The 23,435-nt window shown below is 38.8% G+C and overlaps 1 protein-coding gene across 1 annotated transcript in view; it reads right to left on the bottom strand.

Moving 5' to 3' along the window:
* Positions 1 to 2,768: 2,768 nt before the first annotated feature.
* LOC140953328 (uncharacterized) overlaps positions 2,769 to 23,435 on the bottom strand; it is a 41,537-nt gene continuing 20,870 nt past the window's right edge. The window contains exons 15-33 of the mRNA XM_073402819.1: positions 23,174 to 23,313; positions 20,567 to 20,801; positions 20,125 to 20,213; positions 19,424 to 19,666; positions 18,791 to 18,889; positions 17,115 to 17,209; positions 16,311 to 16,589; positions 15,041 to 15,190; positions 13,897 to 14,151; positions 13,157 to 13,339; positions 12,362 to 12,571; positions 9,685 to 9,841; positions 8,516 to 8,652; positions 7,639 to 7,893; positions 6,895 to 7,012; positions 6,000 to 6,688; positions 5,571 to 5,624; positions 3,289 to 3,384; positions 2,769 to 3,061 (exon numbers count right to left, since the gene is read on the bottom strand). Coding sequence (XP_073258920.1) covers positions 2,918 to 3,061; positions 3,289 to 3,384; positions 5,571 to 5,624; positions 6,000 to 6,688; positions 6,895 to 7,012; positions 7,639 to 7,893; positions 8,516 to 8,652; positions 9,685 to 9,841; positions 12,362 to 12,571; positions 13,157 to 13,339; positions 13,897 to 14,151; positions 15,041 to 15,190; positions 16,311 to 16,589; positions 17,115 to 17,209; positions 18,791 to 18,889; positions 19,424 to 19,666; positions 20,125 to 20,213; positions 20,567 to 20,801; positions 23,174 to 23,313 — 3,628 coding nt within the window. The 3' untranslated portion in view covers positions 2,769 to 2,917. The remainder of the gene's footprint in view (positions 3,062 to 3,288; positions 3,385 to 5,570; positions 5,625 to 5,999; positions 6,689 to 6,894; positions 7,013 to 7,638; positions 7,894 to 8,515; positions 8,653 to 9,684; positions 9,842 to 12,361; positions 12,572 to 13,156; positions 13,340 to 13,896; positions 14,152 to 15,040; positions 15,191 to 16,310; positions 16,590 to 17,114; positions 17,210 to 18,790; positions 18,890 to 19,423; positions 19,667 to 20,124; positions 20,214 to 20,566; positions 20,802 to 23,173; positions 23,314 to 23,435) is intronic.

Below are 23,435 nucleotides of genomic sequence, written 5' to 3'. Positions count from 1 at the left end.
TGACTTAACCTAAATTAGTGGAGCGCTATCATAGATTTTTTCTGTTGTCGTCACTATTCAAATATACATTTCGTACAAAAGGTTCTTCTATTCCCCAATCCCAGATATCCCTTCTAACATATCTGACTGGATTTGCTGAAAAATGGCTGTAGGAATTTCTCTCATAATACCTTTACCGAGTCTTTTATTGTTACTTTTTTTTTTAATCTTTTTTTTCGCCGAATATTTACTGAAAACGCTGCAGTAGATAGACTGTCATGAGTTTCTCACTGGCTCCCCCCGTGTGGTTGAGCTTGTGTTACCAGAATACTTTGTGCCAAGCATGCATAAAAACTCTTCGTGAGTGTTCAGTTTAGGTGATTTTGTCTTAGAAAGCCTATTCTGTATTCAAAGATTGTGGAGTCTTAATCTGTTTTCGGCAGACACTAGCTATGGGCCTCATGGTTTGACTGACTAAAAGGTTATTATTTCTAGACGTTTTAAAAGTTGTTTATTTCATCCAAAAATCCTGTTACTTCTGCGAGAGAAATTTACCTTCTGTTGCCAGCAATAAAGTTGTCATTTTTAAGCCTCAACTAATGACTTTTAACTGCTTTCCATTCGACTTGGATGTCAAATTGTTAAAATGCACTTAAAAATTTATTTAGCCACGTTGAGTTAGCAAATCCAGACAGATATATATCGGCTATAGCACATACCATTAGTAATTTTATATGTATGTCTGCAACGTTAAAGGGGTGTTTACATGACACTAGGGCGACTTTCGCGCCTACGCAAGTTCACTCCAGTTACCTCTCGTGGCTCTGTATTTGTTTACATGATACCAGCACAAAATTTATGTCATGCCGGCGCGAGTCACACCGGCGTGAGTTAACCCCGGTTGTTGTACCAGAACGAGAATTCCACTCCGGTACGAAAACATACAAACAGGTAAACGTGAGCAAGTCACCCCAGTATGAAACTCGTACTGGTGGTCACCCCAGTATGAAACTCGCACCGGTGCAAGTTTCGTCGAGTAAACTCCTCCCCCCCCCTCCCCCCATTATACCTATTTTAAATCAGTTAAACTCAAATACAACTTTACTTAGTCAGACCAAATGTCAATCTGACATAAATAGACCAGCAAAAAGTTTTGAAGTTGGTTTATATTAGTGTCTTGAAATATGTGTAGTTCAGATGATTATCAATAAATAAATTAATGCTGAACAAAAAAGGTTCAATTTTGATTTCCCAAAATGCCTCATGCCGTTTAGCGTGATAATGTAACAGAAAAAACTTTAAAAACCACAAGCATGTACTTGATAGTCTAAATAGAAGCAAAAGAGCATTCCATTTTGTGTAAAAGGAGCATCAGTTAATTGGACATCCGTCGACTTATTAAATAAAAATTCATAAATTGATTATTTCAATAACCTTTGCCATGCCCCATGTGAATCTGAATTAAATTTAACTTTTAATAATAAGATAAAAAAAAAAAGAATACTTTCTTTGAAACCTTTGTGGTTGGATGCTCAGAAAAATATCAAAGTAGGAAATTGTAACCTACTTGCAAAACATGAAACTGAACTAAAATTTAGACTTCAATGCTACGTACCATTCAAAAGCACTATTAATACGATTTCCGGCGATACTTCATAGTTGTATGCATCATCGTTTATTGATTTTAAAGGCCAGTAACGGGAGGTTGAGAGTGCATGACACTAACACCGTTATCTTAGCCCAATCAACACCACCAAAACATGTTTAACCAGGAATATCAAAATACGGACTTATTCTTGGATTGGAAAAAAAAATTACTCTAGTAAGTAGCAGATTTTATGACTGAACAACGGCAATTAAACAAAAAACTAAACGTGCAGCGTTCAACGCCGTTTAGCTGACAATGGGCGCTTTGTACGATTGTCGATTCAAATAAACTGTGATTAATTAAGGTGTTTCGATACAGTTTTTCAAAGGCCCTACCGATATTTTTCAATCGCCTTAAAAGTAGTTTTTTCCTTGTCCGATCGCTATAAAATTTTCACTAGTAATTGGCTATGGATTGAAATTTGTGAAAATGTAGTTTTAAGTAAAACCGATTTTACTATGACAACAATAAACAAAAAACTTTGAAATTGATAAAAGCCGAATTTTGTGTAATCTAGACCTGCTACTGAAAATCCAACACTAGGAACTTAAAGTTTGGCGTTTAGCAAACAATCTCCGTAAGAAGTAAAAAATTCTGTATGTTTGAATTCGAATAAAACGAAAATATATTTCAAACCTTAAATTTTCAATAGCCGTGATAGGTTATGTAATAAAAACGTTATAAATGACTCAAATTATTCTTAAGTAGCGTCAGAATGATGCTTAATATCATATTTTGATGCTAGGAAATTTTGGTGTACTTTCGTTCACGCGATATTGAAATCTAACCTGTTTTCTCACCACCTGTATAAGTACAACTTCATTCAGAATTTGGACTTTTAGCGCTTTCTTGTATATCTCCGAAACTACTCAAACGAATTTTTTTCAAATCTCTTCACATAAACTTCATAATGTGTATAAAGATGTCCGAAACTTTCATTAAGATTGATTCACTGCAACGCCTTGAAATTTCAAGACAAACCTGTCCTACCAACCGGTCAAAAATCTGCGTTACAACATTCACTGTTTTGACATTATGCTAATTTTTCCAGAATAGCGATCGGACAAGGTAAAAACTATTTTTAAGGCGATTGAAAAATATCGGTATGGCCTCTGAAAAACTGTATCGAAACACCTTAAACAGGCATGCCAAAATGCGCAAACAGCCCGTGACCAGGAATCAGAAGATACGGCAACATAAAGAGGTTCCAGGATTCCCTCCCTTTTTCCTTTCAGGCTTCGTCATCAAACAAGTTTAGTGGACTAAGGATATCTGGAGATAAAGCTCACTTCAAGCGAATTCCACATCCGGGACATCATCAGGATTATGGCTCTGGGATGGTTTGCCACTTGTATCACCGGGGTGTTCTACCTTGTAGCTTCTTCTGAACATCTTTTGACGTATTTTTTCCCAACGATGCTTTCCTGACGTCGGCTGTCAATAAAAACCAACAGAGACGACATAGTTAGATAAAGAAACAGGCAAAAGAGAAAATGTATCAGGTTGGACTCTGATGCAGTTATACCCTAGCTCTCTTTGTAAAACACATCAACCTGTGTAAAACGCACCAAAAAAAAGGTAGCTGCAGAAGCTCATTGCTACCGAAATCTCGTAAAATGTTTTATTCAATTCTGCGACAACAAAACTAACAGTTTACTTACACTTTTTGGTGGTTTGGCTTCTTTTTGTGATGACGTAAATGCTTCAGCTGCTTTAGTAACGGCATCTACCTTCTTCCGCCTTTCTCTCATTTTTATCTGAAAATTTATATGAAAATATATAAATAAATTGATGATGTAGTTCAAAAGATGTCAAAGAATGTAGCAATTTTACCTCAAAGTAAGAAGACATAGGCGTTGCACGCACGACTGAACTTGACAATAACAATAACAATAACTTTATTTAAAGAGGGAAGCGCAATAACCTATTACAGTTTTCTAACCTACGGCCCTCGAAAAATAAATAAATAGATAAATAAATTTAGAAAACTAAAAACAAATAAATTTATTAATATATATATATATATACACAAAAGAGACTATATTTAAAGTAGAATAGGCTATAGACACGTATTGAATAATAGATAAATCGACGAAGGGGGGCAAAATATGTACTAGGACTATGAAACACAGTGACAATGAATAGAATAGCGGCAAGTCGAGCACAGTAGATCCTCCAAGTGCTCAGCCGATGATAGGCGTGAGAAAAACAGACTTCGTAATTTAGACTTAAGAGAGGAGGGAAGAAATTTAAATATCAGTGGAGAAGAAGAAATAGAAAACTCTTTTAAGTCGGAACTGAGGTCATTAAAAAGTTTAGTAGCAGTATAGGCCAAGGTGCGTTTCCCAGAGTTGCTATGTGGGCATGGCACCTTTAAGTCAAAGAGAGAGGCTCTTGTAAAACGGCCCAGAGGTCCACGCGAATCACAAAGAAATTGAAATCTGTTCCTGAGACATTTAGGAGCATTCGGATTAAGGAGTACAATGAAAAGAAGAAAGAGTTTCCTGTATTTAATAAGATCAAAAACGGGAATCCAGTTAAGTTTTAAAAATAAAGAAATAGAAGCCTGAGAGAGGTCGGCATCAAGGAGTATACGCCCAGCACGCTTCTGAAGACGAGGCAGTCGTAAGAGGAGATGGTGGGAACAGTTACCCAAGGCAGCAGAACAATAAATAAAGTAGTTGTTAACACAAGAATTATAGAATCTTAAAGCAGAATCAAAGTTAAGATAAGGTTTGATGCGACGGAGAAGAGAAAGCCTACTGCTAATGATGCAGCATATTGTATCGATATGATGCTCCCAAGACATGTGACTGTCTATAATAACGCCCAGCATCTTGGCATAGTCCACTTGCTCAATAGATCTACCATCGATTTGGACATTGACTGCCAAGCTGATTAAAGTACGGCGTTTCTGTAGGGTCGTACTAAGTAAAGATTTAGTTTTGGTTGTGTTAAGTGACATTCGATTATTATCAGCCCACGTAGATACAGTTCTAGCAACTTCATTCAACTGAGTGCTGAGGGAAGTAACAGAGGGCCCTCGAACAAGAATAGTAGTATCATCCGCAAATATAGTTGAAGTTACGTCTGAATGTAGCTCTAACGGCAAGTCGTTGTAATGAATAATAAAGAAAAGTGGCCCCTGGATACTACCCTGCGGCACACCTACAGAGACTGGAAGTGCTTCAGATAGAGTGCCCCTAAACTGGGTTTTTTGGGAACGCCCGGATAGATAAGAGCGAAACCAAACCATGGTAGAATGGGAACAACCATAGATACGAAGTTTATTAAGTAACGTATCATGATCCACAAGGTCAAAAGCTTTCTTCAAGTCCACTAACAAAAGCCCATTAAGGAGTTTGTTATCAATGTTAGTCAAAATGTTATCAGAAAGATCGGCGATAGCAAGCTCACACGAACGAGAACTACGGAAACCAAATTGCGAATCCAGCAGCAGGTCGTGTTGGGAAAGAAAGTAGTAAAAAGTTTGGTGCACGTGACGCTCAAGAATTTTTGAGACAACAGCCAGAACTTGAGACAACAGTCAGAACTTGACACGTTGTAAATGTTGTTTCAATTATTAAAATTTAAAAGTGAATCCCGATAGTTATAAGTAGGTGTAAACGAGGTTTCTTAGTGCCCGTTTACATGGAGGTGGGGGACCCCAGATAGGTGAGGTAACATGTGGCGGGTCACCCCACCTATCATGTAAACATGAGCAAATTAAAATGAGAGATTATATGGACAGGCGGGTTACCCCACCTAAGCAGGTTACCTCAGCTACCCGGCGTCCCCCACGTTCATATAAACAGGCCCTTAGAAAACCCTTTATCTTACGGGTGCAGAAAATTCAGTATTGCGGTAGCTTGAAAAAAAAGTCACTGAATTCCCAAGAGAAGGATATAGAGTGTTTAAATTAATTCTTATTTCGATATATTACCTCAAAATCCTCGTCATTTTTGACCTCATCTTTAACCTCTCTTGGATCTACTCTCTGTCGCAACAGAAACCATGTACATTCTTAGTGCAAAGACATTTATTTTGTTTATCGATTATTTCAATGTTCTACTTAGATGGTATAATAGCTTCTAACGAACGTTATTCCCGTCTTTACGAGTTATTATTTCTTAACTAAACCTTATTGCAAATACAAAGACAGACTGTAGGGCTTCCGTTGCCTAAATGACATTGTCTGAGTCATTGCGAACAACTCTTTTAACTTATTACAATAACTGTTCTCTTGCAATATACACAATGTCTTTCTCGGCTAGGATGCACTCCTAATCTTGACGATATGTGCCAATTTTAATTTCTAAAACACGAGCAGTATTTTAAGGGCTAGGACAAGATTCGTGGTACTTTTAATTACCTTTGCACCTATCCGTGATGTTGTCTCTTCTGAGAAGGTTGAGGGTAGAGCTCCCTCTAGAGGTCCTTCGTCCATAATACAACTGACCTCACCAGGACTAATCCCTGAATTTACTTCCGCTGACAATTCTACATTTTCCTCCTCCGTATTTAATGATGAGGAAGACAAGCTTTCTTTCGGAGTTAAACGACCTTCTTCTCTCCCCAGAATCCCCTCTGCTTTTGGAGGAGATTGGGCAAAAATGTCATTAGCATATCCTTGTAATGACAACCTCTTTTCATGATTTTCAAGCGGTTGCTCATTCGTTTTTGCGCCTTCTGTTTTACGCATTAAGGATTCATGGACGTCTTTCCCGTCAGCACTACTCTCCTCAGAGACTGATAGAGAAGTAGGTTCGTCATTACTGGGTAATATTGTCTCATCGTTTGGTGGTATAAAGACGCCCGGGGCGCTTTTCTCCTCTGTACTGTTAACTGGAACGATTTCTTCGCTCTTATCCTGTAAATCATACAGATTTTTTGGAGCGTCTCTAAGGTGCGTTTCGGCCTCAGGTTGCTGTTCGCTCGGTATATCAACCATAACGTTTTTTTCTGCCACTGAGCCGGAAGGTAGCTTGGAAACGCTGTCACGAGAAAGAGACTCCATCATTTCATAATCATTTTGAGCTCGAGTTGATCGCTTCTTTGGTACTGAAACAAAATTAAAGGAGGAAAACTTAGTTGTCATCCAAAGTACTTGATTACATTATAATAAAATAAGTATTTATTTGAAAAACTAATAAGAAGAATTCATCTTATGGTTTTCAAGAATTAGCTGGTGGATTTGAGCCAATAATAAACGGAAAATATTATGAAAAAAAAATAGGTTACAATATCACACACAGACGACAAAATACCTTTTCCAGGCTGAATGACTTGCTTCGATGGCAAGATGGGAGAAGGCTTGGTTTTAGGTGTCGATGACACGACACCAGAGCTCGTTTTGTCTCGTATTCTTTTTATGGCATCCTTTATCTGGTGAAACAAAAAAGCACAAAATACATCTTCTCTTGTTCTGTACAATTGTCATGGCCCAGTTATTCCTCTCACCCAAAAAATAGCACTGGGCGGCTTCCATCCAAAACGTGCAAAGGAGTGGCTTTTAAAGATTCCCAAGAGTCAGAGGTTTGAGTGCCCAAACGATCAAAACAGTGCTGTCAAAACTACTGTGAAGAACTACCTAAAGAAGTCTATCATGCGGGGGTGGTTTTGCAAAATGTTTTACAACAACTGAGCGATTTCTCAAGCGTTGATCAGTCGAGAGCTCGGGTCGATAAGAGAACAGACTTTCAGTGAAATCACTAGTCTGCGTCTCGTGGTTGCACATGAGTTTTTGACGTCATTTCTAGTAGGTTGGAATAAAAAATTGTCGTCGATTAGCTAATTTTATGTCACCGAGGTGTAAAAATTAAACCACAATAAACATCTAATACACTGTAGCAAAGATTCAAATGAAAGCAATCGGGCTGTATCTATCACGACGGATTTTTTTCTTTGGTGTTCCATTACGAATTACCAAAACTTTAAAGTGGGCCGAAATATCCCTAAGCGATGCTTAAATTGCAGCTCATGGACTCTAAAAAATCTTTACGTCTTCTTACCTGTTTGTTAAGAAGACAATGAAATATAAAAATCATCAATCCTTGAAGTGAATTGAAGATGGCAAACATGTACTTGAATGCGACAGTTGATGAACTAAAGGTAAGAAGTCCGAATAACCAAGTGATACCAAGCAAGGGAAGTATGACCGCGGTGGCCTTGAGCCCGGCTTTGACTTTTTCGACTTGCGTCTTGTTTTGCACGTGTCGGGTTCCCATCATTTGTCGAATCACCAAAACAAACACTACGATGTTAATCTGTGGAGAGACAAGCTTGTCAGTCTATTTTAAACTATAAAACGCAAAGCTTTTATTAGATCAATAGATCATAAAAACTGCCGTTTTAAACGGGTTTTCGTAAAGTGGGGTTCCACAGAACAATAGGCCACTTCCGATTCCAAAACCCTCACTTTCAAAATGAGGCTAGGTGCACAACGTTTCTTGTGAAAATGAGTTTTATTTGCTTGAGAATGAAAAATGATGTCCACATCATAGGCTGAGCACCTACCCTCGTTTTGAAACAAAGGCCCGGGGGAACTCGGAAATGGCCTATTGTAAATTGTTCCGCGCCATATTTTTCCTTTTGAACTTAGTCCGACGCTTAGTTTTAACTAAGCGTCTACTTTTGATCCAGCATTGGAACCTAACTCGATTACGGAACGTTTTGGTTTGCAAATAAAGCCGTCTCCAGTCTCCTCGCTCTTGGAGGAAGGGGGGAGGGACGGTTATATTTGTGGGCTACAAGTGGGTCTTCTCATAAATAGTTCGACGCATGGTCCTCGCCTAAGTTGTCTACGTACATGTATTAATAACAGTTGTTTTGCAGTTGTTATTATATCGTTTAGAATCTATCTTCTGTTGAAAATAAAAATTAACTTACTAAAATAATTATTACAGCAGGAGCAATAAATGCCCAGATCAGACCACTGGGGACATCAAGCCAACACGTCTCCGAGGTTCCGTACCCGTCAGCCTGAGTAGCCGCCAATGAAATAACCACTATAAGAGCTGGGAAACCTACAGAGGTATAACAATAAAAATAAGCCAGAGTAAGACCATTTCCCCTAGCAATGTTAATCGTGGTCATTTTAGGTGAACAACATGGAACATTACTTGGAAACTCAGCATAAATTAAGGTCACCTGGAAGTGCGAATGGTGGAAAAAAATAGTTAAAGAATACGTCAACACTTTTGAGACCGGTAGTAAGTGTCCGTCTTAGAGAGATGTCCGTCTAATAGAAAATCAAAGAAAGTTAAGGGAGAAAAGAAAGGCAGGGACTAACTCTAGGCGTTCTTTTTACACAGGTGTGCGTCTTATAAAGGTGTTCATTAAGAAAGAGTCGACTGTGCTATAGCTACAGTTAGGAAAAGGTAACCTCAAGTGACTCTGCAATAATTTGAAAACCTTCAACAATTCATGTACAAACTTTCTTTCTTTCATTCATTGTTATAAGGCATCTGTAGATAAAGACCGAAAGCTAGACCTGGAAGTTGTAGTCAGTAGGTATGGTCCTCCGTTATAATGAAAAGAGCACAATTCAAGTCAAGAGCTTCCTGCAGGCTAAACGAATTTGACTTTACGAATGAGTCACATCATAACTCTTTTTTCATCTAAGTTTTGACTGTAAAAAAGTGGATTGGCTCACGCATATCTGCGTTTGCAAATTAAGCAAATGGAGTGGCAGGTTTGAGCTCTAAAATGAAACTTTATTTACAAGAACTTTGTATATAAAGCTGTTAAATGAAACTTAACAGAGTTAAAAATAAAGAACGCGGTGTCTTATTATCGGTCAGCGGTCACTGTGGTGCCGCAAAGGCGGTCACCCTTGATTGCATCATCGTCATATGTCAAGTAAATGTTAAGTAAACGATTTAACGGTTTAATGCACTTTTTAGTGGAAAAATGTCTCTTGATAGGGACACCAAAATATCAAAAGCTCATTTCAGCTAAATAACCTGTAGTCGAGTGCAATAACTTGCTGTGTTATGTTCTTAGATCTGTGTTGGGAAACAAGGGCTGCTGATGGAAACTGAATTTACTTTACCTACCCCATCCAAAAATATAGAAATACTTGACTTTCTCTTCAGCTCCACCTCCAAATACTTTCACGAGTAAAATGTAGAGTAACACACCCTCACACAGCATCCAGGAAAATAAGGCCAGTAAGAAATAATGTAGAAACACTGCTACCACAGTGCAACCGGCCTGAAAATAACACCACAGAAAATAAACGATTTATGCTCTTTCTTGTCAAAGAAGTTGCCGTTCAATAGACCTTTTTTTATCTGGGTTTGTTATCTCAGGAAAAACTAATCACCTGCATATGACTGGCTGCACACTACATGAAAAAAAACAGTTCCCTTAACATTAGGGCCATTTATACGAGGAAAAATAAGACGCGTCTTACATAAGACGCGTTTTAAATAAGACGCGAACTTTCCGTATAAACGGCACATTTCGTCTAAAATAAGACGCGACTTAGCTAAGACGCGTCTTATTTTAGAACAGCCCTTAACACCTGTTCTTAGATAAGACGCGTCTTAGCTAAGACGAGAAAAACTTCGTATAAATGACCTTCGCGTCTACGCGAACGCATGGTACGCATGCGTTAATTTTTGGCGAAAAAATTTTCGCGCCTTGATTGGTTGCCGTTTCTACGGGCAACATTCACCTTAAAAACGAGTCAAGAACAGAAATAAGACGCGAACCGCGAGCTGTTCTCGTCTTAGACAAGACATACTCGTATAAATGGTACAGTTCGCTTCTTATTTAAGACCCGTCTTATGTAAGACGCGTCTTATTTTTCCTCGTATAAATGGCCCTATTATCACAAAACCGAATACATTGGCAAACTCAGAGGCCCAGGTTAAAAGAAAAAATATATCGTTTTCTCATTTTTTGTCCGTATGAAAACAGCTCATTACGCGAGAACAAGGAAACTATTTCGAATCCCGTAGTATCGGACATGCGAGTTATTAGGGACTTTTACGATCCGACAACGCGATGGCAATGAGAGCGTCAAAGAAACAATAGGTTTAGAAGGCAAAGCAACAACTTCGCACGTGCAACACACTTTCTTGTACATATCTTCGCCGTTTTTGCACGACTAAGACGTGAAATGGCCTAATTATGGACGAGCAGCCTCGCGTCTTGGCTGCGAGGCGGCAGCCTAATAAAGCCGTGCGTGAAAGTTTTAAGGCAGAATGAATCTCGAAGCGATGTGACAGAAGGTAGTATAAGGTAACTTTTATGACGTGATGCAGTACAGAGAATGTATTGTTTTCGAAGGAACACGTGATACAGAACAGAGAATCCACGAGCCGTGTGCGTGTTTGTGAGTCCTTTGCTCATCCCGTCTTCAACCAATCTTCGGGAATCTTCGGGTGGATTCATTTGCATCATATGCGTATTCTGTCGCATTTGCCGCTGAGAAAAATAATAACGCTGCAAAATTCATTGTCTTTGAAGCAAAATAATTCGGAAGGCTTCATTGGTGCGCCATAAATCTTTTTTTTTTCCCTGAAAAGTAGACTTCCTAAGCTAAAAAAAAGAGACGAAATATAAATCTGCAAGGTGAATATTCGGGGACTTTGATATGATTTTTCGAGCATTTAAGTTCGCTTATACGACCACTAAATTTTACGCAAAATGACCGCAACTTCGGACATAAACACGAACTTCAATATCTCGAAAAAATATGTTATGTTAAGTCGGGATTTCAAATTCTTTATGCAGTGGAACAATTTAGGTCACTATTTTCAAGGTAATTTTTGCTTATGCAATCGAATTGAGTTCAACCTATTTTTGGTAAATTGCGGTTAATTCATCACATTTTTAAACAAACTGAACAGCGCGCGTGTATGGGTAAAATCTTTCCTCGTTGGCACTTAGCGATAGCTATAACTAGTTTTACATTTTATGGACGGCGTAAACAAGCAACGACGAAATTTCGTTTCCCTTTCTGAACTTGGATGGGGATCCTATATGAATTAAACTGCGGGGGCTCGCTTACTTTTGATTAAGTAAATGCATGGGTAAGAATAGTTGCGATAAGACTGGAAGAACGTAATAACTTCACTTTTTAAGCAACGTTTTCACTGCCATCGGTTCGTCGGATCGTAAAGTCCCTAATGGTATGATGACAAGCGTCCCTCCAATTGCTTCTGGCCAGTTCATTGCAAGTCTGTAGTCAGCAGCCCTCCCCTTGTTACCTGGTGGCCGTTGACGTAGCATACCTACAATAATCGGCATACATTTTGTCCTAGAGGTCGTGTTAGTTCCCCGTACGAATAGGTATGCCGTAAGCGAAATGCTCAGAGCGAACCTGATAAGTGTTTTTCAGTTGAGGATAGGGAATTTTTAAAATAGTAGAGTGAGATGTAGTTCTAAGTTTAATGAGAGGACATGCATCGGGAAATAAAGAATAAACTATGCAGTATCACATAGTTTAGTTTCTAAACTTGAAATGACTTTGGGTCACTTAACAGCGGGACACGCGATGATTACTCCTTCGTTTCTTCAAGATAATTTACGATGGAAAAATGGTAACTGGTTAACAATTAGTTTCAAGAAATAGAAGCTAAGCTAAACTGTCTAGCTGAGCTTCTCTGATCCTCTTCTATAAAAAACACCAACCTAACCACTGAATCTTATCAATTTGAGAACTAAGCACTAAGCAGGCTGACCTTCGTAAAGAGTTTAGCAAAGAACGAATATGGACCTTACCTTACTGTCTCTCGCAGATCCTTCAACTATAACGAATATACAGGACAAAGCAAGTGCAGCACACACGTTAAGCAGGACTTTAGCCCTTGGACTCTTCACCACTCGCCAGAAGTACAATGTAACAGCAATGGTAATGAGGACAGCAAGAAGAGAAATGGTACATCCTACTATTGAGATGATTTCTAACGCTTTCTTGTCAGCTTCACCAATCTAGGGATTTAATTATAGAAATTTAATTACTTAAGCGTTTTTGTTTAACGTTGACAGTAATTGCTGCGGCTTTATCCACATCCTTCTATGTCATGACCATCAATATGGCTTCTGTCATGTTTTGTAATATCTTTCGATCAATCAGAAAAAAAAAACAATAAATCCTCTTGACTGAGCCTTAGCATGATGAAACGTTTTCTCCCACTGAGATCTCAGTCGGGCTTGAACATGATTTATAGTCTCCCTCGCAGCTCTTTTTAGTATCGAGGAGCGTTGCGTGACGATACTAAAAACGGCTGCGAGGGAGACTAGAACATGATATGATAATAATGTTTGGCGAAGGTCTTACTCCTCCCCTCAATTAACTGGCTGTTTTAAATGTGTGCAGCCAACTTTGCTGTTTGTGCATGCATTCTCTCTACAGGAAAACAGAAATACATCAAGGTTCAAATTTGTATCATATGAAGCAAATTATGATGTCTCTACAACTAAGTGACTGACGTTCGCTTAATTATTTAAAATGGCATTTTATCAAATCAAATACGAAAAAAAAACACTACCAGTAATGAGGTTTATACGACTTACAGATGAGTCGAATGGATCCATAAGAGCTGCAAAGATGGTCAGGTGATCACATTCACACGTTGTCAAAACATTATCGGACTCACTAGGGACAAGTCTGCAACCACTGGTTTGCCAAAATGGGGCTTCTCCGGGCCGCCAAAATACGCACCTTGCGTTGGGTGTCGCACCAGCTGGGGCATTACCCTACAAAAATTTCCGGGAAAAAATTGTCTAAATAAACATGTTTAAAATTTATAGGAACTAAAATAATTCAATTAGCATCCAGAGCTTTATCTGATATAACCAGTTACGGGTAAACTGGATGAAAGTCATGGAAATAGCTACCGGGTTAAAAGTAAAACTTCAAAGGCACTTATGAAATTTGCCAGTGAATTTAAAAGAAGAAAAAAGGAGGGAAGATTTACCTTAACAGAAGATTATTCCAAAAACAATAGAATCGTTCGCATTCTTAAAAGTTAATGATTTACAACAACGGGTGGATCGGCTGCTTTGAGACGTTCAATGTACATTGTTTCAAGCTATTATAGGGCCTGTCCAAATTGATCCAGACAAACAGATCTGACGCTGGCGTCGAGGCTATAGACAATAATGATAGCCCTCTAGAGATCGTAGAGTACAAAAAACGTAATGGTCACACTAATAACGACTATTTGGATTTGCCATTTTCAGGATTGAGACTGAGTGGAATTAACTCATGTTAATAATCGACCAAAAACTAAGACAGGTATAAAATGTAATACCCCTCTATTCCGAAGAATGATCTTAACAGGCGGATCGTTTAAAACATCTGGTGGCCTGGGTAACACCGTGGAAGAGACGACAGTAGTATTAGGATAGAGGGGCATGTCATCACCGGAACTCTTGGCCAGCGGTAAAACATTGTAGAGAGTTGGATAAACCAAACTGACGACACTTGAGTCTGCAGCACCAAAAGTTTGCGGAGGTACGTAGATGGAACTTTGACTGTACGAGACATTTAAACCTTTTTTCTTCAACTAAAGGAAATGGGGAAAAATAGTACAGTTTGCTTTATGGTTAAACACTGAAAATTGCCTGCGAGGCAGGCGCCGGTTAGGTTAGTTTTTAAAGAGCGTAAGAAGGGAACACGCACACTCCCCGGTTCGCGTGCTCCCAGGGCCTGCTACGTTAGGCTGAAAGCCACAGAGTTGCAAGTGACACCATTTGCATTGAGTGCTTTGATAACTGGTACCACATGTCTAAGTGGTGGCACTTAAGACATGTGGTTATAGCGGACAATTGGTTATTAGTAAGAGTGATTTTCGTATGACCTTGAAAAATGGTTTTGGTAAGTGTTCGCTATTTGTTTTATCAGCCAATAAATGAAAAGATCAAAACAAGGGCTCTTTGTTTTCCCGCTAAAGAAAACCATAATATGGGAAGGCATTGTTCGATTGGCCAATCGTGTTGCAGTATGACGTCAAAGCGAAGTATCGATTGATTTCTAGAAAGTTCTCGGGCATGAAGCTTTTTCACCCGAGCGTTCGCTTAACAAACCAAAAGCTACGCGCGTTTGTATCCGTCCGATAAACCAATCAAATCGCTCTATTTCCGTTCGTTTCTTGTTTCTGTTTTGTTCGCGCGTTTTCATTTCAAGGTCATACGAAAATCGCTCTATCTAACAACAAAAGAAAGCAACGGAATCATTACTGCTGTCAAGAAAAGCTGAACAAATCTAGGCTTAACAACAACTCTAACTCTCACCATTGTGAGGAGCTGCAAACGAGTTTGGGATAGTTGAGTTTTCGGTTGAAATCAACAATTTTCAGCTTACTAGATATGAAATAAGTAAACCCCTTTCTAACCGTTACACCCACCATCATACATATCACATCATATCAAGTATATAATTAAACTTGCTCATACCGGACTACCCTGCTTAACCCGATCGATCCTTAATAACAAGTTCTTCGTTTCAACTGTCTTGGATTTTGTGGATCCACTTAAAGTTGCAGCCACTCCTAGTCCATAAACGTCGAGTGTTTTGACCAGAGTTCGGCCCCTGCCTCGACCCGCCTGAGGATAAAATAATGCGAACACGTCAGTTTACGAGATGATAACACTGACCCTTCCTTTATATTCAGTATTGAATTTTGTATTTATATGGTAAACTCTTTCATCTGTTAGAATTGAGCGAAACCCTTTTCAATTTTTGAGTTGTAATAATATAAACGAAATTAATTAGGTTATGATTTGATCATATGGACAGATTCTCCACGGAATAAAAGAAAAAATACCCATCCTTCATTACCCATTACCCAGGGACCATAATTCCCATTACGCTTACGCCACAACAGTCAGGGGTAGATTGACCAAGAGGGAGGATCAGTTTTAACCTCGTCGAAACTTTTATTTTCTCACTAGTAAGCTTTTCTGTAATAAAGTCCCTCTATTAAATTTTAACTAACTCTTTTGCCTGTTTTGAGAAAGAAAATGAAGGCCTATCGGCACAATCGATTTCCTATTGGACACAGTTAACCGGCTAAAAGCAAAAGTTGGGCAAGATTATCAGATGTAGCAGGCATGTTTTGCTACCTTTTCTGTTTCTTTTTAATTTTTTTTCCTTTTTTGGTCCTTTTTGTTTATCAGAGGCAGAATTTGTTTTAATAGTAATGACCTGAAATTCATGCCACAACCCGTTGAACGCAAGCTGAATAATGTTGCCACAGTTCCTTTTCTCTTCGCCCTGTTCCAAACCGTCCCCAACTCCCTTAGTAGATTTGATACTCATACCCACTACTATTATAGTCTGCTACGCTCAGTATAAGGAAATCCAAGAGCTTCTCTTTTGACAGTCAATATCCCAGGGTTGAAGAGTAAATGACTCATAAAGCTATCAAACTTTAGCTGTTCTGTCGATATGTCTGTTAAACATTGTTAAAATAACAGTGAAAGAACCTCTGAAGAAAGTTTTTCAGCGAGCTAATCAGGGGATTGTCGGACGCGTGTGATTTACGTACCGGATGTTGGAGCAATGCTTTTGGCGGTAACATGGTAGACAAAAATAAATAATTTGAAATTTGAAATGACCTGTCAAACTTTAGCTTCAGGAAGCAGTGTGCCTCTATAATTTTTGACGAGGATAATAAACTCTTTCGAGAAAGGTCTAGCTTTATACAAAGAAAAATTGACTTACTCTTTCGAGGTTCTGCCAAGTTTTGCTGTTGGTTAAGTCCAGCAAATTACTAGCCACTTGAGCATAATTATTGACGTCTTTAGTGGAGCTTACATTGCCTTGGTTGCTATTATAGTCTGCCAATCTGGCTAGTATATCCACCGATATAGAAAGGTCTCGTCCGTAGATCTCGTTCGGCCTTGTAGAATTGTCTGATACCGGTTCTGAAACGTTAGCTAACTGTAAAAGGATTTGCTTTGCAGTAAAGTCCGTCTCGAACCCTTGCGTTATTGCCTCGGTCTGAAAGAGAACGAGTAAATATATATGCGTTATTGAATTTATTCCAAGATATTATTACCGGTGTCAAAGACAAGAGAGGGTAACGAGTAAAAAACATTGGCAATAGTAGATCGGCGACAATCAATGTTTTGCGTTTCGGGTCTTCCTTAAATCAAATGTAGTTCTTGATATCTTCCACGCATCACACTCATAGAAAAACTCTGAGAGAGATACGAAAACAAAGAGCAAAAAAACCCACCCGTAAAAAGGTAAAGGGGATGTTAAAGACGGATGGCCCATTAAGCTATATATGGCTGAAGGCAAGAGGGCAAGAGTTCATTCAGTCTTTCTTGCTAAGGTTTTGCGTAAAGACGTATCTTAACAAAAAGGCAAACGCGTTTACAATTTGCTTGAGTATGGTCTCTTCTACGGGTAAAAGAAACCCTGTGCAACGTCTAGTGGGGTTTAGTTTTAGTTTTCCGACGCGAAGCATCCCCGTTACAAAAATATACAGAAATCAATTTCTTGGTCTTTCTTGTAGCTAACCTCATCTAACAGTCGGAGAAATTCCGGAGAAGTGCATCGGATAAACTTCGCTTCCCCCCAAACAGCCGATTGAGAACAAATTCGTGATGCCGTTCCTGTAAAAATTGTAAAAATACAAGTTCTTGTTACTCAGCTACAGGAAGTTTTTTAACACTGCTGTTCGACCAAACTTATACAAGTAATAATTTGAAATAAAGCTGCAGTTCTCCAAATAGACACGACTATGGTTCTTTTTAATCTTTAAATATTGAGAATATTAAAAAGTTGATTTGTGGTCTTTGACGTGCAAAACATTCTGTTAAATAAATGACTCCGTTAAGTCTTTGTTAGCACCTTCCCTAATGAGCCCTCTTAACCCCACCCCCCTTGGACATTTCTCCTAAACCCTATATATTACGAAATCTACTTCATGCTGCCCAGATGCTTTGTTTTTAAACAAACTCAAAAGTTCAACTTGCTTGCAAGTAAGCTTCCGGTCAGTTGTGAATTCATGTAGAAAACACTATTAAGTTTCTACTTCCCAACTCTGGAACAGCTTAAGTCTAGAACTTAGAAATGCAGTATCTCTAGAATCCTTTAAGAATAATTATCTAAATGTATTTTATATCGAGCCGTGTTTTCATGTCAAATATGATCTAAAGTGACCCACTTAAAAGGGGCGAGCTTTCTCGAGAAAACCACTTAAGAGCTAATTCCCCGGAAGTAGCAATAAGAAACCACTTTGTTGGAATAAATTTGGCCACGATTGTGGCTAGGTTTAATCGAACAATTAGCAAAATTCAAACACAGCAGTAAACATTTTCGTATATAATTTCTTGTTCACAAATGGGGCGACAAAATACCGCCAGCCTTAAAAAGCGATATTATCGAAGCGACAGGATGGATTAAACGTGATAAATCGCTGGGAGGTGGTGAAATGGGGAGGAGGCGGGAAAAAGTTTTTCTGGGGATCTGTTCAATCTGATGGCGAGGGTAGGAAGGAAAAATATCTCGCTGGAACTGTCTTTCATATACTAGGCATGTGACCTACTTAAACCTGATTGGCCAAACTAATGCTAGTATCGAATCCGTGCCTGGTACAAGCCAACCCCAGCGGAATATCACGGTGCGCACCACGCCTCGATATAAATTACATTATGTCGCGCCGTAATGTTCGGTTATTTAAAGAGCAGCAGGAATTACACCATTTCATAGTTTAATCATATTCTTCCATATATTTCACTAGCTATATCATTAGCTCTTATACTCATTCATATTGATGTAGAACTTCTATATTTCCTTAGTTTTATTTATTTTGTACTTAGACCTTGTATATTCGGAATCTAATGTTTTTGTAATTTTAATTTAGATACAGGACCACAAGTTTACTAGTTTCTGTAACTATTCCGTGCTACCCTCTTGAAATAAAGTGTATTATTATTATTATTGTTATTATTATTATTATTATTATTATTATTATTATCAAATTAAAACACAAGTAATGAGTACGTCATTCGTATTTTATAATTTAAAGAGATAGACATCAGTGGAGGCTTGCGGTTTAAAGCTTTAGACGGCGTAGACACATTCTCATTCCCAAAGCTTCCATCCTTTTGGTCAGCGTCGCGGAAAGCTCTGGAAAGAGAGTGGCATAGACGGCATGAGCCTGATTAGGCGCATGCGCTTTATGTACTTACCGGTGGCTCCTGGTGGACAGGGTTGTATATCGATGCTCCCTGCTGCCGTGGCCGCCCACGACACTCCCTCCAGAGGCTCCGCGGGACATTTTGGTGCATCTGGAAGGCAAAGGAAGAACATCAGGTCTTAAAATCATAGTGCGTAAAGCAAGCTGTAAGAATTTTCAATCAGGGCTCCTGTCTTGGTGTAGTCGTGAGCACCTCGGGCTTGTTCAAAGCTCCATTTTATCTATAACGGAAACACATTCTTACGAGACATGAAAATAACATTTATTTTTTACAACATTCAGAAACTTTTGTCTATTAAGTATAACCACTCCTTGAAGAAGAAAAGCCGCAACTACAAGGGTTTCTCAAAGTCTATTAATTAACTAGCACATTTAAACTCTGGTTTTGCTTTGTAACCTTATAAGTCCCAAGAGCGACCAACATCAATTTTCTCCCAACAATACCAATACACAATCAAGAGCAAAGGTTGTGAGAATAAACAAAATAATCACCTAAGAAAAAATATTTGATCTTTTGTCAAGTCCTCTCAACTTGTCTTTTATCGAAATGTATAGAGACCAGTCTGGAGAATTTGTGTGTTGATGTTGGGCCTTAAGGGTTAAGTCCGCGACTGAGTCCGCTTACCAACTGGTATAATGACCAATTCTGCCATTTGACTTCTTGACAATAACTGTTGCTGGAACCACATTTCACACTTAAAACTTCTGGTATGGCTTCTTTTTCCCCCAGGAATTTGTAGATTTACCACTGCAAAGCTCGAGCTCGGGTAACGGACTTCATTAAATCTGTCTGTCACCTCTACCACAATCACGTGTGCTCCCTGCCTGAAGCCTCTCACTACCGTACAGTTAAACGTCACTTGATCACCTAAAAAGACAGAGCCAAGCTGCTGTTAATATACTTCTGGGCAGCGTACTAGCGAAAAATAAGGAGTGGATACAGAGGAAGTAATCGCTACATAAAATAGTCGGTAAAGGATAGTTTTTCCCATTTGGCTTCGTGTTGATAGTCAGCAGTAATTAATAGTTTTTCAGCCAATTTCTGTTCTAAGTCGACGGTCTCTTAAAGCTCGAAGCATTCAGAATGACGACCGATTTGCTCTAAAATCCCGCGAGAGCAATAGCTTTATTTCCACTTCAAATATCAAGAGTAAACACTCACAATCATTGACCGTTTGACAGCAGGCTAAGACGAAAGTAAATTACAGTTGATGATACTCGATACAATCATCAACTATCAGGACCGTTTAGCATGGCCTTGGCGCACACTCGCATCCTTCTCCATGTATTACAATAAATTCTGCCATAAACGAAGGAAAAACTCACCAACATGCTTGCTAATGGCTCGTGGTTGGATTTCAAGAACAGGAATAACGTTCACTGTGACACTAGCGTTCCCTGTCTGAAATCCCTTGCTAAAATAAAATAAAAACTACTTTTAAATCTATTTAGTTTGTGAGAGTACGAAGAGACTTCACTGTGGAATATTTAAAAGAAACTTCACTGTGGAATATTTATTAACCAAAGTATATGAAGTATATGTATTTTCCTGATCAAAATTTTGGATAATTATATTGAACTAACCAATCGGATTATTACAAAGTGTAGTATGTATCCTGCATCATTGGGGAGTGCAACGATTGACTTGCACCATGCTTTGTGGCGCTCATGTTGAAGGCGTGGAGACGGGGGGGAGGGGGGGTGCAAGACTGGGTATTTATTCCCTCCCTTCCCTTCTACACTAAGTTTTTTTTTTTCAGAACACTACCTTGCTTGACAACTGTAGTTTCCTTCGTCTTCCGCCATAACATCCCTGATAGTCAAGAGTGAATAACGTAAACCAGTATCAACTTTAGTGCGATGGGTTAATCCAATCGATTTGTTTCCTTTGAACCACGTGACTTTGAGGTCTTGAGGTCCACCAATCACAGTGCAGTTAACGACAATTCTGCCACTCACGTTCACCAATAGGCTCGATGCATTTACCAGGACATTCTGTATCGCTAAAATGGAAGGAATATCTCTGTGTTATATAGAGGAGATGGCTGGCTGATTTAAAATAGTCAACCCTCGCGAAATGTGCAATCTTTTTCGATGACTTTTGTGAATAATAAAACCGCTCCTCCATTACCTCTATTATCTCTGTTGTGTTTAATAATGGCTGTAGAGTTTTTGCGAGTCACCTGGGTCTGAAATGTTAAATATAAATGGGCTTTGAGATACACTTAGCTGCAGCAGCTATTTTACAGTGTACTCTGCTCAAGTAATCACAAACAAATACAGTAAAACCCGGCTAGTACGGACGGCAAAAGGGAAATACAAGAGTCTCCGTGTTATCTGGTTGTCCGTTTTGATCGGGTTATTAGACGTGGCTGAGTCCGCTCAGTTCAATTTGAGACCGGTTTTCTATTTAGTCAGTTAAATAGTCAGTTCATTCATATTCATCCTTGAAATTTATTTTATGTTGCTATTGTGCTTAGGTATGGCAACGCATGATAAGGACACATACATACATACATAAACTTTATTTTAACTCGGATTTACAGAGTAGCTCTATTGAGCTAATATTTCCGAGCAAAATTAAAGTAAAACTTACTGAAAATTATTAAAGTGTGCAAAAAATTATAAAAGTAACTCTAATAAAAATTCATATTGCTTAAGGTATGTTTAAAGTCATCGATTTAGTAATATTATTTGTCTCAAGTCGTCTTTAAGCGAGTCTTTAAGTATGAAAACAAATAAATTTAGACTTATAATTACAATTAAAATTCAACTGCAAGATATTTATTGCGCTTATAACAGTGTCCTTAAAGTAAGGTTAATTCTGTTTGAAGTCGTTTAACTAGAAGTAAATAGAGGTGCCCGTTGCGCTTATCAATCGGTTTCTGTAAAGAAAAAAAACTGTCGGTGCCAGTAGAAACGGGTTCCACGGTAATACTAATCAAACGCGACGTCATAGGTGTACTTCAACCAACCGTCCCTTTTTTTTCAATTAACGCACGCGCACTGCATGGACGCTCTTGGACTCCATTAAATGCTCGACTGTCAGAAGTGTCCAAAACGACTTAAAAGCAACATAACTAGAACAAGCTAAGCATGCCCATTGTCACATTTTAAACCGAAGAAGGGGTCATCTCTAAAACGTTCGCTTTCTATATGTTAAGAACACCAAAATTTAAACAAATATTATTAATACCATACCAATCGAACTCAACCGGCAGGATATCAAACAAAATCAGACTAGCAAGTTAATAGGCTGATTTAGCAACAGAACGGAAACGTCAGTGTACGACTGCGCGCGCAAATCAAACAACTGGCTTGACCAATGGCAGAGCGGCAAATTGGGCACCGGAAGTCGAGTTTATACCTCTCCGCGCGCTTTCCCGTCGCCAAATGACGTTCCCGTTCTGTTGCTAATAGTGAGTTTACGAAGCATGACAGCAAAAAGAAGAGGACGGCACAACTCTTGTGTGTGACAAACGTGACAGTGCTATTACTTGCGTGTTTTGTCGTGATCTTCACTTACATTAATGTTTTCTGGTCTTTTACAAAAAGATCTGTTTAAAGGAGGGTGAAGTTCGGCGAAACGTTTTTTCAAACAAAATTATTGTCACGCTTGTCACACAGGGTTTACCGTCGTCTTTCCTCTCCCGTCCTGTTGCGTAAGCTCACTAATCACAACGAGACTGGAACCCACGGCAAGTATGAATTTGGCAACTGGAGCTGTTTCCGGGATCGTTACTGGAGACGCGCTGGTCAGCTTTCGACCGTTATTACTGTCTTTATACAACTACATGAGAAATTTCTGCAATTTGATTGGCTTAGAGCAGTGGTATTTAAGCTTAATTTGAAATACCTACATTTGAAAATTACAAAACTATTGCGGGTAGTAGTATAAACACATAATAGCATGATTTGTACGTGATATTTGGCATAAATATCTCTCGTGATATTTCAAAATTGTCTCAAATTACGTATAATAATTTCGAAATATCACTCGTGATATTTATGCCAAATATCACTACAAATCATGCTATTACCTGTACTAAGTCACAGTCTTAGAAGTCTTTGTGTAAGTTAACTCGGAACCGCTTCCTCCTCGTTTCTAATGCAGTGGCAGATCCAGGGGAGGGGCCGGGTGGGCTATTTTTAGACTAAACTAATTTCTTTTTAAGACCGGGCCCCTCCTTATCTCAAGGAGGGTCTGGATGACTGTCCCCCCCCCCCCCTCCCCGCTTTTATCTGAAGGTCTGGACCCGCCACTGTAATGTGGCCAATAAGTTCAGTTCGGCACAGCTGGTTGGGCAACAGAACAAGATAAAACGGGGGTTTATAACAACATTACAAAATTGTTTAAAAAAAATGAATTTTTTACCTGGTTCACTTCGTACTTTTGTTAAATTCTTATTCAGTGAAAAGTTTCCCAGATTATCTATCACTTCCACGACGTTACGAACGATGCTTGCATTGGGATTAGCCACTTCGATCTGAATTTCAGCTTGAACACTTCCAGGACTAAGAGATGCAAAAACAATATTTTAAGAAATGCAAAACTTAAGTTAAGAAGATGAGTAAAGGCTTATTCGATAAGGGGATACAATAGGCCTAGATATAAAAACTCTCACTTTCAAAACGAG

This window comes from Porites lutea, chromosome 11 (assembly GCF_958299795.1).
Source record: "Porites lutea chromosome 11, jaPorLute2.1, whole genome shotgun sequence".
In the NCBI taxonomy this organism is placed as follows: Eukaryota; Metazoa; Cnidaria; class Anthozoa; order Scleractinia; family Poritidae; genus Porites; species Porites lutea.
The sequence above is the reverse complement of the archived record's forward strand: the minus strand, read 5'-3'. Positions and strand labels throughout refer to the sequence as shown.